The following is a 19,889-nucleotide window of genomic DNA, read 5'->3' on the forward strand; positions in this document are numbered from 1 at the left end:
ACAAAATATAATCTAACTTTTTATACAAACGGCCCCAATATTACTTTTACTTTTACTTGTATTTTTAAATTTTAAAATTTTAGTCTTGACTTAAAAGGTAACTGTTAAATTTATTTGGTTAAACCACCTATATATTAATCATTCAAGATACCATTTGTCATCATCTAATGAAATATGCCAACAAAACTTACCTACCATATTTGTAAAAGATTAAATTATGCTATTAGTACCTATACTTTGCGAAAGTTGTGGATTTAGTCTATATATTTTAATTTGACCATTTTTCATTTTTGTAATTTTCACAATTTAAAATTTAGTCATTACCAAAGAAAACCTAGTCGCCAAGATTAGGCCGATTATCTTAAGAAAAACAAAGCCTGAAACAGCAAAAAAGAAGATGCCACGAAGCTTAATTAAAATTTTCAAAAAAAAAATTTGAGGGTCTAATTAAAATGTTTAAAATTTTAAGGGCTTAATGAGAATTTCCAAATATTTTATGGGGTTTAGTGAAAGTTATAAAATTTTGAGAGGATTAATAAGATTTTTTTTAATATTTGTAGGGTCTAATTAAAATCTTTAAAACTTTTGAAAGGCTTAATTAGAATTTTTAAAATTTAAGGTTCCTAATTAAAAACATAAAATTGTTTGTCAAAAATATTTTAATTATTTTTCGTATTATATTAATTTAGGATAAAAGACCTCTACAATCTATCCTAATTTCAATTAATCCTCTCAAAAAAATTGGAGCAATTTAATCCTTTCAAATTTGAAAGTTAGCATTAAGGACAATTAATAACGTTGTTATTGTCTTTCGTCAATTGTGCATAATTCAATTGATATAATAATAAATTTAACGCTCGATGTTTACATATATTGTTCATTTGGTCTTGACTCTAAAAAGTTAATGATTTAGCCTCAATATTTACAAATTTACAAAAAATATAATGGGCTAAATTTGTTAAATCATGACCAGATTAATAGAATTCATAAATTATGAGAGATAAATTTATTATTATACTAATGTAAAATTGACAAAAAAATATTAACATTGTGATTGATTGTCCGTAGTTGCTCACTTTCAAAATTAACATGGATTAAATTACTCTAATTTTTTAAAGAGGAACCAATTTGGTTAATATCAAAATTGGGAGGGATTGGAGAGGGTTTTTTACCATTAATTTAGTTAGTCAAATAAAGTTCAGCACCATATACCGGGCATTGCCGGCCACAAATTGTCCTTCCACACAAGTCAAAAGACAATTTTCATCGGTAATTTTTATAATTTATCCGATCAGGACATAGATTTATATTTTTTTTTCTCGATACAAGTAGGTGATGAGGTTAATATTTTAAAAACAACAACTTAAAATTGACTAAATATTTTGTATTTTTTAAAAAAAATTAAAAAGAAGTGATGAATTAATTAGTAATTATAAAGTATTTGCATTTTGCTCCCTCTATTAAAAAATTGAGTAAATTAGTCCCTATACATTAGATCAAAGAGCAAATTGATCATTCTATTAAAAATTTTATCTATTTCCACAGTTAAAAATCGGTCCATGTATGTTAACCACGTGACAATCCACGTGTAAATATATGGTTATTTCACCAATTTTTAACAGAAGAGATAAGTTTACTTTTTGATCTAACGTACTGAGACTTATTTATTCATTTTTTTAGTAAAGGGAGCAACATACAATTTAACTCTTACCTTGTTTTGGCTTGGCATTTTATGGTATGTCGTGAATGTATTCTTTTCTTTTCTTTTTTTTTTAACCATAAATAGTGTTTTAGATTTTGGTCAAATTTACTATCAGTCTATGTACTATGAGTAGGTTATAGATTTAATCCACGTGTTTTAGTTTAACTATTTTAATCTTTATAATTTTGAAATTTTGAAATTTTAGTCTTTACTTTAAATCACAAAGATACCAATTGTCATCTAATGAAATATGCCAACAAAGCCTACCTACCATATTTGCAAAAGATTAAATTCTGCTATTAGTACCTATATTTTGCGAAAGTTGTGGATTTAGTCCATACATTTTAATCTGGTCATTTTTCGTTTTTTTAATTTTAAAATTTTAGTCCTTACTAAACGATAATTGTTGAATTCATCAAGTTCTACTAATTTCAAATTTTGATGCACCAAAACTTTTATCACGTCTAATGCTACGTCAACTTGTTATTTTCACATATTACTCACTAAAAGTCTAGTTAATGAATTAATAATTGTCGTTTGCCTCAAAATTGAAATTCAAAATTTGAAAAAGTACAATGATTTAGAATGATTCAAGTAGAGAATATAAACAAAACCTACAATTGTAGGTATGGTACAAGATTAGTAATTGAATTTTGACCAAACGGATTTAACTGTTATTGTTTAGGTTAGGACTAAAATTTCAAATTTCGAGAAGTACAAGAACTAAAATGTGACCAATTCAAAAGGTAAAGGGACTAAATTTGGTCAAATTAAAGTTTAGAGAGACTAGATATGCAACTTATACAAAGTATAAGGACAAATAACACAATTTAACCTTTGCTTAAACACCTTGCTATAGACTATATATAGGTTAAAGTACTTCGGAGATCCCTCTATTATCGGGGCTGGATCAACTTATTTCATATACTATTAAAAAGAATTAAATAAGTCTAAATTATAATAGAGTTAATATTTATTGTATAGAAAATGTCTTGAAAATTACTTTCCAAACAAAATATTTCATTTACAAATCTATAAAAAAACTTTAAAAATATTAACTTTATTAAACAATAAATGATATTTTTTAAAATTAAATATTAACTATATTCTAATTTGGCCTTATTTAATTCTTTTAAATAATACATTGACTAAATTGATCCACAAGACTAATTTGATCAAGTCCCTATAATAGAGGGACCTCTAAGGTACATTCACCATTATATATACACATGACTCTTCAACAAATAAAATATAACTAAATATAATTATTCTATTCATATAAATATTTAAGTTTTTTCAACATATGTTCAAAGCCTTTCACTTACAATCGCAATTTCCACCATGGGAGAAGAGCTTCATTTCCTTTTGATACCATTAATGTCACCCGGCCACCTTTTGCCGATGGTCGACATGGCTCATCTCTTAGCAACTCACGGCGTCACCGTTTCAATCATCTCCACACCTCTCAACGCCCTCCGTTTCACTTCCGTCGTCGACAGCGCCGTCACGTCCGGCCTCCGCATCCAAGTGCATCACCTCCCTTTCCCGGCGAAAGAGTTCGGCTTACCGGAAAACTGCGAGAACATGGACCAACTCCCTTCTCGAGACTTAATCATGAACTTCTTAATGGCAGCTAACGAGTTACAACAAAGATTCGAAGAGCTTTTTAACAAGTTGAAACCCAAACCGAGTTGTATGGTCTCCGGCAAGAACTTGCCGTGGACGGTGAAAACGGCGACCAAATTCAATGTTCCGCGGATTGTTTTTGACGGCATGGGTTGTTTTTCGTTCGTATGTACACATAAACTAGAGCTTTCAAAGGTTCATGAAATGGTATCTGAGTTTGAATCTTTTAAAATTCCTGGTTTACTCCATGAAATCGAGCTTAAAAAAGCTCAATTGCCGGAAAATTTGAATCCAGTTTCAAATGATTTGATTAATATTCGAGATATTCGAAAAGCAGAGCTTGTTTGTGATGGGATCGTTGTTAATACATTCGAAGAACTTGAAAATGAGTACGTTAAAGAGTTTAAAAGCATTAAAGGCAATGGTAAAGTATGGTGCATCGGCCCAGTCTCCGCTATCAACAAGCTGAGCTCCGATAAAGCTGAGAGAGGACAAAAACAGTGTCGTTTCGAAACCTTGCAGCCATGGCTTGACTCGAAAGAACCTGGCTCTGTGATTTACGCTTGTCTCGGTAGTATATCAGGGTTAACAAAATGGCAACTTATAGAGCTTGGTTTAGGTTTAGAATCATCTGGAAAACCATTTATTTGGGTTATAAGAGAAAACCCAAAATCAAATGAAATAGAAAAATGGATTTTGGATGAAAAATTTGAAGATCGTGTTAAAGATCGAGGGATTATAATCCATGGTTGGTCACCACAGTTATGGGTTTTATCTCATCCTGCAATTGGAGCTTTTTTAACTCATTGTGGATGGAACTCAACGATGGAAGCTGTTTCCGCCGGTGTGCCAGTGATAACGTGTCCTCTGTTTGCCGAACAGTTTATTAATGAGAAACTCGTCGTCGACGTGCTTGGGATCGGCGTTAGTGCCGGCGTAGAATCGGCGGTGACGTGGGGATTGGAAGATAAATTCGGGTTGTTGATGAAACGGGAACGGGTTAAAAACGCCATTAATGAAGTGATGGAGAAAAGTGAAGCTGGTGAAGAACGAAGAAGAAAGGCTAAACAAATTGGGGAAACTGCAAATAAGGCCATTGAAAAAGGTGGATCTTCATATCAGGAGATGGAGATGTTGATTCAGTTTGTTCTTCAACGAACTACAGAGGTAGCTCAAACTAGTTCTTAATGGGTAAATTTCTGATATTAGTCTCTGTATTATGTGCGAATTTTGGATTTAATCCATGTACTCTAATTTGGTCGAATTCAGTTGGTTAAAATGTGCGTTCCTATACTCCTCCTAAATTTGAAATTTAGTTCCTATATTTTTATTTCAGGAATTCAATCCCTCTACTTTCAAAATTTTAAAATTCAAGTCCAATTGTTAACATTGTTAATTCTTTTTTGTTAAATTTGTTCGTGTAGCAATTTGAAATGAAAAAAAAACTCACTTGGTAGTAATGTTAACTAAAAAAATATGTTGTAATAAACCTAAATTTAACAAAAATAGAGGAACTAAATTCCTAAAAATAAAAGTATAGGGACTAAATTTCGAATTTACAATGAATATAGAGACTTTACATATTTTAAAGTACAATGACTATACTTTTTGAATTTTAAAATTTTAATAATGACCAAATTTGTAATAGTTAAATCAGATTAGAGGTGTCCATGGGCCGGGCCCAGAAAAAAATTTGGCCCGCCTCATACACTCGGGCCCGGCCTGGGAATAAAATCCTGAGCTCGGCCCGGCCCATTTTTTAATAAACACTAAAAAATAATTTTAAAAATAAAAAATAAAAATAAAAGTATTTTAAAAATATTTTAAAATTAAAAAATTTAAAATAAAAATATATTTCTATTAAATTCGGGTCGGGCCCGGGCCAAAAAAGTGGTCCCTAGGCCCGGCCCGTTTTCTAAACGGACCTCGTTTTTTTGCCCAAACTCATATTTCGGACCTATATTTTTACCTGAACCCTCTCATATTTCGAGCGGGCCGTCGGGCCGGGCCGGGCCGCCTGACCCATGAACACCTCTAAATCAAATAAATCAAATTTTCCTATAAGTTTCGTACCATATTTAAGTTATAGATTTAATCCCTCTTTTATGATTTGATAATTTTTAATTTATATAATTTTTGAATTTTTAGAATTTCAATTTGAACTTAAATAATAATTGCTAAATTGATTAACTAAAATCATGAATCTTCGTACTGGAAATGTCGATTTAGTTTGTTCTCCAACGAACTTAAGAGGTAGCCAAAAATAGTTAAATTCTATTATTAGTTCTTATCTTCTTAGGGTTTAGCCCACATACTATAATTTAGTCCATTTTAGTTTTTATATTTTAAAATTTTTAAATTTCAATCCTAACTCAAACCATAGCAATTAATTCCGTTAAGTTGAATTATGCTATTAGGTTCACATTGTGTTTAAGTTATAGATTTAGTCCCTATTCTATAATTCAATTGTTTTTTAGTCCTTATACTTTTGGAATTTAAAATTTCAATCCAAACTCAGACAATGGTTGTTAAGTCCATTAACTAAAACAATGACTTGAGTTTTTCTGTAAGTGTTATGTGAAAATAGCAAGTTGACACGAACATTACACATGATAATACAGTTGTCACATAAGATTTTGGAAGTAAGACTACTGCCTGATTTAAGACTAAAATTTCAAAATTCGAAAAATACAGACTAAAAATATAAAATTAAAGTATAATAATTAAATCTGTAACTTCCGAATACTAAAAAGACTAAACGATATGAAGTTGTTTATAAATGCGTTAGAAAAGTTAAATTTTGCTATTAGTCCCTTTATTATCTATAAGTTGTAAATTTAGTTATTGTATTTTAAAAATTTTTATTTTTGAATTTTAAAATTTTAGTCCTATCTAAATGGTAACTATTAATACTTTTAAATTAAACTCTGCTTGTAAATTTACAAATTTGCTTACAAATGAGACGGATTAATGGATTGAACTGAAATCCATTTCTAAAAAATTTCAAGTCTGAGCCCAAAAATATAAACCCAAAATACCTCAACTCGAAATAATTTTAAAAAATTAAAACCCGAATTTATCTAATTCTGACTTACCCAAACTAAAATATCCTTAACAATTTACGATTCTGCTTAAAACTACTTGTTTTACCGTTTAAAATAAAATTATATTTTATTTAAATTTAAATAGAAAAACACAAATAGTAATAGAAAAACCATTTCAAAATTAAGAAGGGTCAAGTTAGGGTTTAGGAAAGCTTTATTTCAATTTTTTTAGGATTGGGCTTGAACCCACTAGGTTTTTTGATTTTCTTTTAGGTTTTGATTGGGATATTTTCGTAAGGCCCGTTTCCTTATTTGTTTCCTTAGGTTTTAGGGTTTGTGATTTTACCGGGCTTGGCCTAAATTTTAATAAAAATCCCAGAGTTCATGTCAAAAAAAAAATTAAGAAGGGTAAATTACACCTAAGGCCACTAACTTATTAGTAAGTTTACGTTTTGGTTACTCAACTTCAAAAAGTTACAAAATGGTTACTAAACTACTCGTAAGTTTTCATTTAAGTCATTGACTTGTTAAAATGATTGTTTTATGGCCTTCTTTGCTCGCACCACCTGCAACAATAAAAAGTTATCATTCCTCTTATATTTTATAGTTCAGTTTTCTTTTCATGAAAAAACTTTAAATATCACGAATTTGTTAAATAAATTTTAAACAACTTTCTTCTTTAATATCCAACACTGACAATCAAATTAACGTGTATCTAAGGTATGTTATTTTACTCATCAATAAATATTGATCCATCGTACTAATAATTGAATTGTCACTTAAAGCTCACTAGTTGAACTTTAAATGAAAAGTTTTGAATAATTCAATAAACAATTTGTAACTTTTTTAAAGCCAAGTAATTAAAATATACACTTACTGATAAAAATTTTTGTAACACCCCTAATCCTAGCTCTTACTTAAACCCGAGCAAGGAATGCTACAATTAAGGGTAAACACATTTCTTTAGAGCCCATTTTGTTATTCAGATTTTACTCATCTTTTAGGTCTTTTAATGGTCATTTAAGGCCTATTGTACCAATTCTAGGCTTTCTCTAAAGTTTTATTGCATTTAGGGTTCGTTTGAGACTCTCTCGGATAAAAGATAACAAGGTAGAGCAAAATAGGATCAACGTCACGACATCATGGGACCAGTATCATGACACTAGATTCTCTGATGCTCATGTTGTGACGTCTTGAGGCTAGTGTCGCAACCCTGAATGCTCTTATGCTAAACAAGTCAGAACTTCTATATATTAGTATTAAGATCAATACCATATAATCCAACACATGTACCAATCAATTTAAACTAATAATTATTCACTTAATGTCCCAACAATTTTATTTAAATTTCTTTTACGTATTAGCAATTCCATCACTTATATCAACTTCTTAGCATTACAACTCTTTTATTATTTTTCTCTTCCTCCTCTCCGTTTCACATCCTATATGTACATGTGTATATATATGAGAGTCTTTGGCTTTTAGTATAGTAGCCTATATGTAATATTAATCATTCTTTCACTAATTACACATATACTCTTAACAATGTTGTCTACTTAAGTAGTTGTCTTAAATTATTTATATCTTGGCCTACATAATTTGAAATTAAGACCCGCTTGTTGTTTTCAAAACTAGACTTAATGAAATTGTTACCATAAGTTTTCAGAATTTTCACATAAGTCGATTAGTATAGTTTTTTTCTTCATTTCTTCCATTGTTCTGCTACTAGGCAATTCTGACCATTCTCCACTAAAAATTATTTATTTTACAGTATAGGATTTGTATAATGTTTTTGTTTGTTTCTCTTGAAAGTGAGTTGTTAAGATTTTAAAAATATAAATTTCGTCTCCTAGATTTTTTTATACAATTTTAATGATTTTTCAAAATTAGAACAAGGGAACTTGAAATCGATCGACTTTATCTTACTTAAATTATCTCATGATCTAAAATTTTCATTGCTTACACCATTTCTTCTACACAAAACTAGACTCAATAGGTTTTAATTTCATAATTGGTTTAACCCATAACTCAGTTTTATGATTTTGGTTAATTTTCAAAGTTGAGCTCTTGTTGCTATCTAGAAACTGTTTTAGTGGAAATATTTACTTTTCCAAGATTCTTTGCATTAACTTTCAATTGGATGTATATAATCATTATAATTTTATTATTATTCAATTTAGTCATATGCTTTCATATGTTATTAACATATTCATTTATTTATCTTAACATTTCTCATAATACAAATCATATCTCTTTTCTCGTAAAAACTTAATGTCTCCATATATCATTCATTCTAAAAATACTTCCCATCTTTACTGTTTTGATTAAATTTACACATCACATATTCCAATCACGACGTATCTAACTCAATTATTTGAAATACAGCTAAAGTTAACATGAAAACTTATCTCTTTTATCAATAATTTCCTCCCCTTTGCTTCTCTTCCCTTTTCTTCCTCAACTTCATGACTTTCCTTCTCTTTTCTTTTAATTTTCTTCACTTCCATCTACTAGTTTCTTGCTTTTAAGTTGATGAACATACTCTCTAGAGCCTCTTCTTCATTTCTCCTCTTTGGTGCCTATGAAAATTTCCAAGAAATTTAGTAGAAATAGTGAGATTACATGACAAGGGACCAAATTGTAACAAAATAAAAATCTCCTCTTCTTATATATATAGTATCGTGAGAAGCATGGAAAGATGAGAGAAATTTCTAGATTTTTCCATGAAAATATCTCATTAATTTAATTAATTAAAATATTAAAATATCTTATAATAAAATAATATTAAAATAATTTATAAACTATTATCATGATAATTATATTGATTGAGAAATTATCATTTTGCCCTTGTAATATCTCAATATTCACTTTTATGTCATTTCTTATTTTTAATTTTAGTTCCTCTTATTTTTCTACTTATTTAAATTGATCTTCATTTACCAATTTATTTTACTCTTTAGTCCTTCCTCCCTTGGGGTATTTTTACTTTTGTTCTTTCAACTTTTTGCATTTATATTTTGACCTCATAATTTTTAAATATTTACACTAAAACCACATCACTTTTCATATTTTTACAACTTAGTCCTTACCTTAAATTAATATGTCATGTCATATTTCTTGGTTCAACTTCCTTTACGATCCTATGACCTTCTCTTTCATCGATCTTATACCTTATTTCACTAAGAATCTATCTCATACTATTTACGACTAAGGGGTTTTTGGGACGTTACAACTTTTGAATAATTAAATGACTTAAATGAAAATTTTCGAATAATTTAATAATAACTTTGTAACTTTTTGAAATCGAGTAACCAAAACGTAAACATACTAATAATTTAGTGACCTTGGGTGCAATTCTCCCTTACAAATAGAATTTCGAGTTTCCTTTTTAAAATTCTTAGCTGTTATATCGGATATGTTTTTTTTTTTTAATTTTATTTTTTTAACCACAAACCAGACATCTTCATTATTGAACCAAAAAAAAAAAAAACAGACACCTTCATTTCTGTTAGTTAGCAGCCATGGCGAAGAACACTGAAACCAGACACAACTGAACTTCGACAACAAGTCATCCTAAGAAAAAAAACACATTTTTAAAAAAACGCCATCATGCAATCTTATCTTGCTCCTAGCTCTTTCACTTTCCTTTCATTTCCTTCACAAAAACCCATTAATAAAACTATCCCGTTTCAATCTTTCACAATCAAATCCTCCATTGATAAGACTCCCACCACTAAACCCAAACCAACAACTTCATCAAAAACAACATCTTGGGTTAGTCCCAATTGGCTCACTTCATTAACTAAGTCCTTAACATTGGGCTCCAACGACGATTCGGGTATACCCATAGCTAGTGCTCAATTAGAGGATGTCTCTGAGCTTCTTGGTGGTGCTTTGTTCTTGCCTTTGTTTAAGTGGATGAATGAGTATGGGCCTATATATCGTTTAGCTGCTGGTCCTAGGAACTTTGTGGTGGTTAGTAACCCCGCCATTGCTAAGCATGTGTTGAGAAACTATGGTAAATATGCTAAAGGACTTGTCTCTGAGGTCTCTGAGTTTCTTTTCGGGTCGGGTTTCGCCATTGCTGAAGGTTCTCTTTGGACGGTAATCATTGGTTTCCTTTTATTGTATTGCATAGAATTGGCTACTTGATAAGTATAGTACTCGGATTTGGGTGGAAGTGTCGGATATTGATATGTGCCCACCAGGTGTATGTTAAAATTTTTCTTTGTTTGGACTTTGTGTATTATTGATAATGGATAAGAGCATTTACATGGTTCTTTTGCTTGATATATATATATATATATATAGTGCTCGATAACAATGTTACTCGGGTTTGTGTGTAAGTGTTGATATTTGCTTGTGCCCATTTTCCCAAGCTTTTCTATTTATATTTGGAGAGAACATTTACATGGTTTTTTTTAGCTTGATTTATAATATCTAGTGCTTGATATCTCTATGTTCCTTGGACTTGGATTATTAAGTGTTAGGATACCCGTGTTTGAATATGCTTCGGAGTTTGGACAATGGTACTTCACGAAAAATAAAGAGTCGGAGCAAGCTATGATATTAATTATAGGCTGAGTAGTGATTTTATAAGGAAAAGGAGAGAAATCCCTTCTAGGTTGATTGCTTGGCGTAGTTGTTATGAATCTAGTGCCTGATATCTCTATGTTTCTTGGACTCGGGTTATAAGTGTTAAGATACTCATGTTTGAATATGCTTCGGACAATAGTACTTTGTGAAGAAAATAAAGAGTTGGAGCTAGCTATGACATCAATTATGGGATTTCTAGGTTGATTGCTTGGCCTAGTTGTTTCGAATCTAGTGTTTGATATCTATATTGCTTGTATTTGGGTCTAAGTGTTAGATACTCGTGTTCGAATATGTATAGGACAAATGTATTTCATGAAAACCGAAGAGTCAGAGCTATCTATGATGTTAACTATAGGGTGAGTTGTGATTACTAAGGAAAAGGAGTGAAATCCCTTCTAGGTTGATTGCTTGGCCTAGTTGCCATGAATCTTGTGCTTGATATCTGTATTGCTCGGATTTGGGTCTAATTTTTAGATACCTGTGTTTGAATTTGTATAGGACAAATGTATTTCATGAAAATCAAAGAGTCTTAGCAATCTTTGATATTAACAATAGGTTGAGTAGTGATTACTAAGGAAAAGGAGTGAAATCCCTTCTAGGTTGATTGCTTTGCCTAGTTGCTATGAATCTAGTGCTTGATATCTATGTTGCTCGGACTTGGGTCTAAGCGTTAGATACCCGTGTTCAAATATGTTTCGGACAAATGTATTTCATTAAAAATGAAGACTCGATGACCTGGTTAACATTTACGAACAATCGATCTATGACTCTGAATGTTAGAAACTGGCTGTGGTATTGTACTTTAGTTGAATCTTATGTCTTCCATTTCAAGTTTCGAGCATGAAAAAAATCAATTTTTGGATAGGTGAGGCGGAGGGCTGTAGTTCCATCTCTTCACAAGAAGTATTTGTCTGTTATGGTTGATCGGGTATTTTGCAAATGTGCCGAGAGATTAGTAGAGAAACTGCAACCTTTTGCATTAGATGGCACTGCCGTGAACATGGAAGAAAAGTTTTCTCAACTGACTCTTGATGTTATCGGTCTCTCGGTATTTAATTATAACTTCGATTCGTTGACAACCGATAGCCCTGTCATTGATGCAGTTTATACTGCTTTGAAAGAAGCAGAATTACGATCCACGGACATTTTACCCTATTGGAAGGCAAGTTCTTCCTCATGTTCCCTTATTTGGCTTTTCTTGCTTTGATCTTTCGATGATGAATCAGTCGTTAATTTTCATTTGTAGATTAGTGCTTTGTGCAAGATAGTTCCGAGACAAATAAAGGCTGAAAAAGCAGTTACAGTCATTCGGAAAGCCGTTGAAGAACTTATTGTAAAGTGCAAAGAGATTGTTGAAAAAGAAGGTGAAAGGATCAACGAGGAGGAATATGTAAATGATGCTGATCCAAGTATCCTTCGATTCTTGCTTGCAAGCAGGGAAGAGGTGCACAACTGGTCTTTACTTCTTGTATGATTTCTTTGTTTGAAGTGTGAACACTTTGCTTCTTGTTCTTATTATGATGGCTCAATCTGTTACAGGTTTCAAGCTTGCAGTTACGAGATGACCTTTTATCAATGTTAGTTGCAGGTCACGAGACTACTGGTTCGGTATTGACATGGACATTGTATCTTCTAAGCAAGGTATTTTCTTTTCTATCTGCATTATATGTTGTTCAATATGCTACCAAATTGTCGGGTTGCATGTCAAAACTCTGCCGGTTGCAGTGTGAAAGTAATTCTGGTTTTTCCCGGGTTTAGGTCACACTGGTCAATCTAGGCACTGTCTCATGCATTACATTACTAAGGATTTGTTTTCATTTCGGGTCATTCAATCTAACATTGACGGAAAATTACTTTTAACACAAGGCACTCAATGTCCATCAATCTTCTTTCCTTCCCAATTTTTATTTTGTCGATTTTAACATTCTGGATTTGCTAGATAAACAAAGTTTAGAAAAACGAAAATGTGAGTAACTTCCTCTATTCCTCCATTTTCTAATGCAGGATCCCTCGGCATTGCTAAAAGCACAACAAGAAGTCGACAGAGTCTTAGAGGGACGGAACCCTACCTATGAAGACATAAAGGATCTCAAGTTCCTAACTCGATGCATAACTGAGTCATTGCGTCTATATCCACATCCTCCTGTAAGTTGCGATCTTTCTAGTTTCTAGTAGACAACGAAGACAAACCTAGTAACTTCTCCCATATTTTCTCGATTAATTGACCTGTGTTTTATACTTTCTGGCTTCCTGTACTCGTAGGTCTTGATAAGGAGAGCTCAAGTTGACGATGTTCTTCCCGGAGACTATAAAGTTAAGGCTGGTCAAGACATAATGATTTCAGTATATAATATACATCATTCTTCACAGGTGCTTGCTTATTTTCATCATACTCGTAATTTTTTTTTTCTTTGAATTTTTTCCTGGTTATTACTCCTATGTTGTTCCGTTTCTTCATTTTTCTTAAAATGCCTGTGTTTGATACCTGTATCCGATGTATATAACCTAAAAGACCCCGCCAAATATATGGGAATACTTTAGAAAATTTTTTGAACATATCCAAATCCTCTGTGAAATACCTCATTTTCCGTTGTTCGCATCTTACGTATCAAATTGTACATGCACTATCTCTATGCTGAATTTGCAGACTGCATAACCGATCAACGTTTTGTTTCCTTCAAGTAGGATATTCTAAGTTTGAAAATAGGGAGTTTTACGATTCCTACCATCCGTTTTCTTGGACAGCAATAACCGATTTTCCGTCTTTTTCTTCTTTCCAGGTCTGGGAAAGAGCTGAAGAATTTGTGCCCGAGAGGTTCGACTTGGAAAGCTCAGTCCCTAACGAATCAAATACAGATTACAGGTACGAAAAACAACCGTGTTTTACTAGTTTTCTCCCCGTCCCCGATATCCTTCCCACATTTGCAGTACATACTCTTCATCATATTAATACGGTAGAACATCTTCAGGTTCATTCCGTTCAGCGGGGGGCCTCGTAAATGTGTTGGTGATCAATTTGCTTTACTAGAGGCCATTGTTGCACTTGCAATTTTCCTTCAACGCTTGAATTTTGAGCTGGTTCCGGATCAAAACATTAGTATGACCACCGGAGCTACGATACATACAACAAACGTAATTTCTCTTCGTAACATTACCTCTTTTCGTTAACCATAAGATCTCTCATCAGGCACAGGTTGTTGACAATGTGCTTTTATTGCAGGGTTTGTACATGAAGCTCAGCCAACGCATGCCCGATATTAGTTCGTCAACTTCCAAGTAAATCGCAAATTATTTACTGTATCAAATCGTATCATGTTTATAGTCATAACTCATAATGCACCGTGTTTGAACGACGAACTATAACGAGTTTTTGCCATTCACGGTCTCGTGAATTACATAGGCAATAGGCGGAAGAGTAGGCCATGTTCTTGTTTTCTTTTCCCAATTGATACACTTCGATGTATTACTAATTCAAATTTGTGTCACGGGTCTATACTTTAGCATTTTGGCTGTTAAGGGCACGGACTGTGACATTTGCAGCTGGATATAGAACAGGTTAAATTTTACTATTAGCCCCTGTACTTAGCAAAAGTTGTAAATTTAATCTTCATACTTTCATTTGATCACTTTTAGTATTTTTACTTTTTAAAATTTAAAATTTTAATCCTAACCCAATAATAGTCATTAAATTTTGTTAAGTAAAGTTCTATTTTCAAAATCTGATGCACGAAAAATAAATCCAATTAATGGATTACCAACTATCATTTACGTTAAAATTAAAATTCTGAAATTCAAAAATTAAGGACTTAAATGAACTAATTAGAAAAATGAATTAAATTTATAATTGTACGCATAGTACATAACCAGTAATTGAATTTAACCAAATGAATTTAATTGCTAATATTTAGATCAAGACTAAAATTTTAAATTTTGAAAAATACAAGGACTAAAATTGATATAATAAAAATATAGAAATTAAATTCACAACTTTCTTTAATTGCAGAGACTGAAATTGCAGAATTAACCTATTGAACACAATCAAACTACAAAACTTGTATTTATTGGAAAAAGTTGAAAGGTTCAAAACATATGATTTCATAAGCCAAGCAAGAACAAGCAACAATCTGTCGATATCAAGTTTATACAGATACAATCAATTATCGATCTCCGTTTCATCCGATAGGAGATGTTTTAGCAGCGAGATGAATGAGAGCTCGCTGGTGGTAACTAATCCGAAGCTTCTTGTACTTTTGTACAAAGGTACCCAGATCTATTTCCCTGTCAAGAAGTTGCCTGTTCACAATTTCTGATTCTTCTTCCGTCACATTCATTGCATCTACAAAGAAGAACCGTCTTTTATTTCTTATGTATCGAAGCCTTACCGAGCTTATTATAGCAAATATACTATGTAACCATACCCATGTCAAACATATACCCCAATCAAACACTCATATCTGAGTCCAAGTAGGTGATATTATTAATACGTACCTTGAAGCCTATGCATAAATGATGCAGGGGAGTAGAACTTCAAAGTTTCTTCTTTCTGTCTATCAAGCTCGTTTAGTTTTTCCTGAGCGGCAGCCAATTCGGTTGTGCGGATAATCCTGCACTGATCACACGAAAGAGAGAGAGAAAAAGGGTTTTAGTATCGATATTACATGCATTAAATCGGTGACGTAAAACCGAAAATATGTTCAGAGAACCTCACCTGGTTTCTTAGCTCCATTATTTGTGGTTCTTTATCCAAATTGTTCCCTGTTTATCAAAAACATGTTAATCGGAATTTCTATGTATGAAAATTTATGGCATTATCATAATATTCATGGAATAAGAACTCACTAGCAAGCTGCAAAGTCTCGTTTCGGAGTTCATCTCGTATCTGGTAAAACATTAAATCTCTAATGAGTAAGAAACTGATGAAATACAGAGTAACAACAAACACGGTTGTATCGTCGCATGCATGTGTAGTTCAAATAAAGGGTATCGACAAATAGCTAAAATGCAACTGGGTTATGATGCCGACAAGGAATAGCTATGATCTGTGCGGTTTATGTTGAAATAGAACACCAAGGTGAACTGGATAACAGAATTTGGTATACTAACCACTATAGGTTTACTCCTAATTAAGTTTGAACATAAGACAATCTCTGAGACCAATACAACCATGAGATCATCTTTGCCTCGGTATTTCAAGTTGAGTTACTGAATAATCCCTTATAAAAGGGAACGTAGTCCACTAAATTCTGAAACATTAGAACTTTATGAAACCTTATTTCCTTACTGTAATATACCTGTGGGCTACCGACAACTACTTATCTTCATAACCAGCATTTTGACATTCGAAATGGCAACAGCAGCACAAAAAAACTAGCAATATGAATCGACAAACTGTAATAGAAACAGACTATCAATCTTGCCAAATAACCACTGGTTAACTGATACCCTTGTTTGTGTTATGGTCTAAAAGCCGAGCCAGTCTTTGAGGCTAGAAAAGTTGACTAAAACCAAGAACATGACGCATGGTGCAAAAGGACAAAACAACATGCAAATACAAAAGTGATTTTGTTACTTACTTTGTTTTGAATTTTAACTTGATCAACTGATAGTAAGAACTGATTGTACGCATCCTTATCAGACAAAAGCTTCCGTAATTCATCAACACTGAGAAAAATACGAAAGTGATTAGGATTTTGACAAATATTATTTAAGAGCAACCAAGATTACTCTGCCAATACCGAGACAGAATGCACAAACCAAACCCCTTACCTTTTGTCTTTTAAAAGAGCAATGACTCCAGCAGCTTCAGCAGGTGAAACCGGTGACGGAGAATGAGACCATTCTGCAGGCCTTTGTGAGTTGAAGCTGTTAGAAGCACTGCTACTCGGTGTTGCGGGTCGGGAAGAATTAGTGGAGCCAACAACAGAAGGCGGATACCACGAACAGGAAGAACCCTCTTGTGGATGTGGCTGAGCTTGTTGCTCGTGTGAATTCCTGCAACATGATCGAGCTTTCAGTGAAAGCAGTATACATATATATAAGCACACACGAGCAAATACATCACAAAACGATCATAATTGTGTGAGTTCTGACCGTATCATACAACTACAACCTTGACAGTCAACACAACTTCGTATAACCACATGACTTTTCAGAAAATTCTCGAGATTTTGACGGTGTTGCCCCCCATTGAAAAACCAACATAAGGTAATAGCACAAAAAAGAATACTTTGAAACATGTCCACATTTGTGAATTGTACATTAAAATGTCAAGCAATTAAGAGAAGCTCATCTTTATATCAAACTCCATGAAGACAAATATGTTATAAGGCTCTGTTTACGAACTATTTTCCATGAAACAAACATATTTTAAAAGTACCATGAAGACCCTGTACCAGAAGTCAGATTGCATTTTGCCCCGTCTACAAAAGATGGGCAAATTAGTCCACCATACTTTAGATTAAAGAGTAAATTGATAATTTCTATTAAAAATTTCATTCATTTGTATTGTTAAAAACTGATGAGTGAATAGAATAATATGACTGAATAGAATAACCCAACAATGACATGTGTATTGACCTACATGAACCAATATTTACCAGTAGAAATGAATGAAATTTTTAAGAGTATCTAGTTAGTTCTTTAATTTAATGTAAATGATTAATTTAACTATTCTTTTTTAGTAGAAGAACAAAATGTAATCTGACTCCTAGTGATTGATCTCTATGCTTCTAATTTACCTTTTTCGTTAAAAAGAACCAATGCAACAAAAATTCCCCAAATTATTCCAACTAAAAACATTTTTATACTACAAATGACAATAACCCAATTGTTCAAATTTTAATCCCTGATCATGGAAGAGACCAACAAACAAAAGGTAAATGATGATTCTAAATATACAATTTATATTAAAAATGAAAGGAAATAAGATTAACTAACACGATAAACCCTAAAAATAAAACAAACTCAGATTTAATTTCACGGAAATTACAATTGAAGTCAAAATCACAGCCAATTGAAAATTAAATAAGAAAAGCGATTAAAGAATTAAATAAGAACAGCACCAGAACTTGAACATAGCTCGAGCAGGGAGGCTCCTTGATCGTCGGATAATAAAAAAATGAACCCAATCGATAGAGTAAAAAAAGAAGAAAACAAATGCTTTTGATTGAGTTGAATCTTCCACGAAGAAGAAAAGATGCACTGTCTTGTTTTTATATAGTTTTAAGATTATTTTTTGGGGGGGCCGGGGACGGGCGGGTGTTAAAATGTAAAAGGGCCAAAACTCTTCGGCCTGTTTTCCAAAATTTGAAGCCCGTCTAGGGACGGATTGCATTTCAGCCCCTCTATTAAAAAAAATAGAAAATTAATCCTTATATACTTTGAAATATGCAAATTAATCCTTCTTTCAAATAATGACGTGGAAATACTGAAAATTAGTTTTTATGGGTAAATTATAAAAATGGCCACCCAATATGCCTTTCGTTCTATTTTGGTCACTCAACTATTATTATTTTTATTTAGTCACTAAGCTTTCCGAAATTAAATATTTTAATCTCTTTGAGTTGATGTGGGCTTTTTTATTGGTATAGTAACAAAATTACCCTCTAATATTTGCACATTCCATTAACTTGATCCTAAATATAAAAATTTTAACAAATTCAGCCTTCAATATTTACAAAATTTATCATTTTAGTTCTAATTCTAAAACGTTAATAAATTTGGCCTCAAATTTTAAAAATCCACCAATTTATTACTAACTATAAAAATTTTAAAATATTTTAAAAAGATAATCATTTTAGTCCTTTATTAACTCCAATTTTTTTAAATTTGATCTTTTTATGGAATTTATAACTTTTATGATTAATTTAGTAACATTTTAGTTCAATTTGACAAACTAATACAAAGTAGGATCCAAACATTAATTTGGTAAAATAAAATTAAATAATTGCAATATCTAAATATAAATAGTATCTAAATATTAGTTAAGTAAAAAATAAACTTAAATAATTACAAGATCTAATACAAATTAAGCAATTAACTTATTTTACTTTTCTTTAAACTTTGGTGATTAAGATTATTCCAATTTTAAAAATATTTTATTCAAAATGGACTAAATTTACTTCTTCTTTTTTGTAAAAAAATAAACAGAAAATCACATCAAATTAAAAAGGTCAAAAGCACCACTCGCTTTATCTTGTTAAAAGATGTCTGAGATTTCATAAGAGACGGAATCGAAGGTTTGAAGGCTTGATTTCCACGTAAGACCCCAACTTGACCAAGCAATCTACAATTTTATTATTTTCTCTAGATATGTTTTATTTAAATACTTGACCCATCAACATTTATTTAAAATCTGAACTTGATTACTCTTCGCATTTAATTTGAATTTTACCATTAGAATTTGACTTAATTAAATTATTCATTGAATATTTCAATAAATTTTTTCATAATAATAGCGGACTGAATTTATTGAGGAGTAGAGCACAAAACAAATTTAAAAGTTATTGTAAACATAATCTATATTAAGCATATAATATTACTCTAACGTAAACATTAAAATAATGTAAAGATAACTATATAAAATTTCTAATAAATAAAAATATATAATTATTAAATATTAAATTAAAATAATATAAAAATTACTTTTTAAATAATATGGGTGGACAAAAAATGAGATTGAATAGTCTTTTACAAATATGAACAGATTTAAATAAAATTTTAGACTCATATTTCGAATTAAACTAGATTTAGGCAAATATAAAATATTTTAATATTATGCTTAAGTTTCGCTCGGACTCAACCCAACCCAACCCGACTCGACCATGAATTCAACTATGTTAACTTTGGAAATTTCATTTTACTTTGGAAAGTAAATATAAGTGATGTTTTACATGTATCAAAAATAAAAAGAGTCCAAAATT

At 31.5% G+C, this 19,889-nt stretch overlaps 3 protein-coding genes across 3 annotated transcripts; 2 read left to right on the forward strand and 1 right to left on the reverse strand.

Annotated features, from left to right (window-relative positions):
• The first annotated feature begins 2,993 nt into the window (after positions 1–2,993).
• On the forward strand, positions 2,994–4,672 carry LOC105761793 (UDP-glycosyltransferase 73C3). The gene has a single exon (XM_012579717.2). The coding sequence runs from the start codon at positions 3,044–3,046 to the stop codon at positions 4,514–4,516; it is 1,473 nt and encodes a 490-aa protein (XP_012435171.1). The 5' UTR covers positions 2,994–3,043; the 3' UTR covers positions 4,517–4,672.
• A 5,144-nt stretch (positions 4,673–9,816) lies between these two features.
• Positions 9,817–14,594, forward strand: LOC105761792 (carotene epsilon-monooxygenase, chloroplastic). The gene is made up of 9 exons (XM_012579716.2): positions 9,817–10,476; positions 11,834–12,130; positions 12,215–12,412; positions 12,508–12,609; positions 12,973–13,113; positions 13,231–13,338; positions 13,749–13,831; positions 13,938–14,100; positions 14,189–14,594. The coding sequence occupies exons 1-9, from the start codon at positions 9,982–9,984 to the stop codon at positions 14,246–14,248; spliced, it is 1,647 nt and encodes a 548-aa protein (XP_012435170.1). The 5' UTR covers positions 9,817–9,981; the 3' UTR covers positions 14,249–14,594.
• Positions 14,595–15,012: 418 nt separating this feature from the next.
• Positions 15,013–18,194, reverse strand: LOC105761791 (vacuolar protein-sorting-associated protein 37 homolog 1). Its single transcript, XM_012579715.2, has 7 exons — positions 18,030–18,194; positions 16,735–16,959; positions 16,542–16,629; positions 15,808–15,847; positions 15,677–15,723; positions 15,457–15,577; positions 15,013–15,304 (listed from the first exon to the last, which is right to left on the reverse strand). The coding sequence occupies exons 1-7, from the start codon at positions 18,041–18,043 to the stop codon at positions 15,141–15,143; spliced, it is 699 nt and encodes a 232-aa protein (XP_012435169.1). The 5' UTR covers positions 18,044–18,194; the 3' UTR covers positions 15,013–15,140.
• Between the last annotated feature and the right edge of the window lie 1,695 nt (positions 18,195–19,889).

The sequence above is a fragment of the Gossypium raimondii genome, chromosome 11 (genome assembly GCF_025698545.1).
Source record: "Gossypium raimondii isolate GPD5lz chromosome 11, ASM2569854v1, whole genome shotgun sequence".
NCBI lineage: Eukaryota > Viridiplantae > Streptophyta > Magnoliopsida > Malvales > Malvaceae > Gossypium > Gossypium raimondii.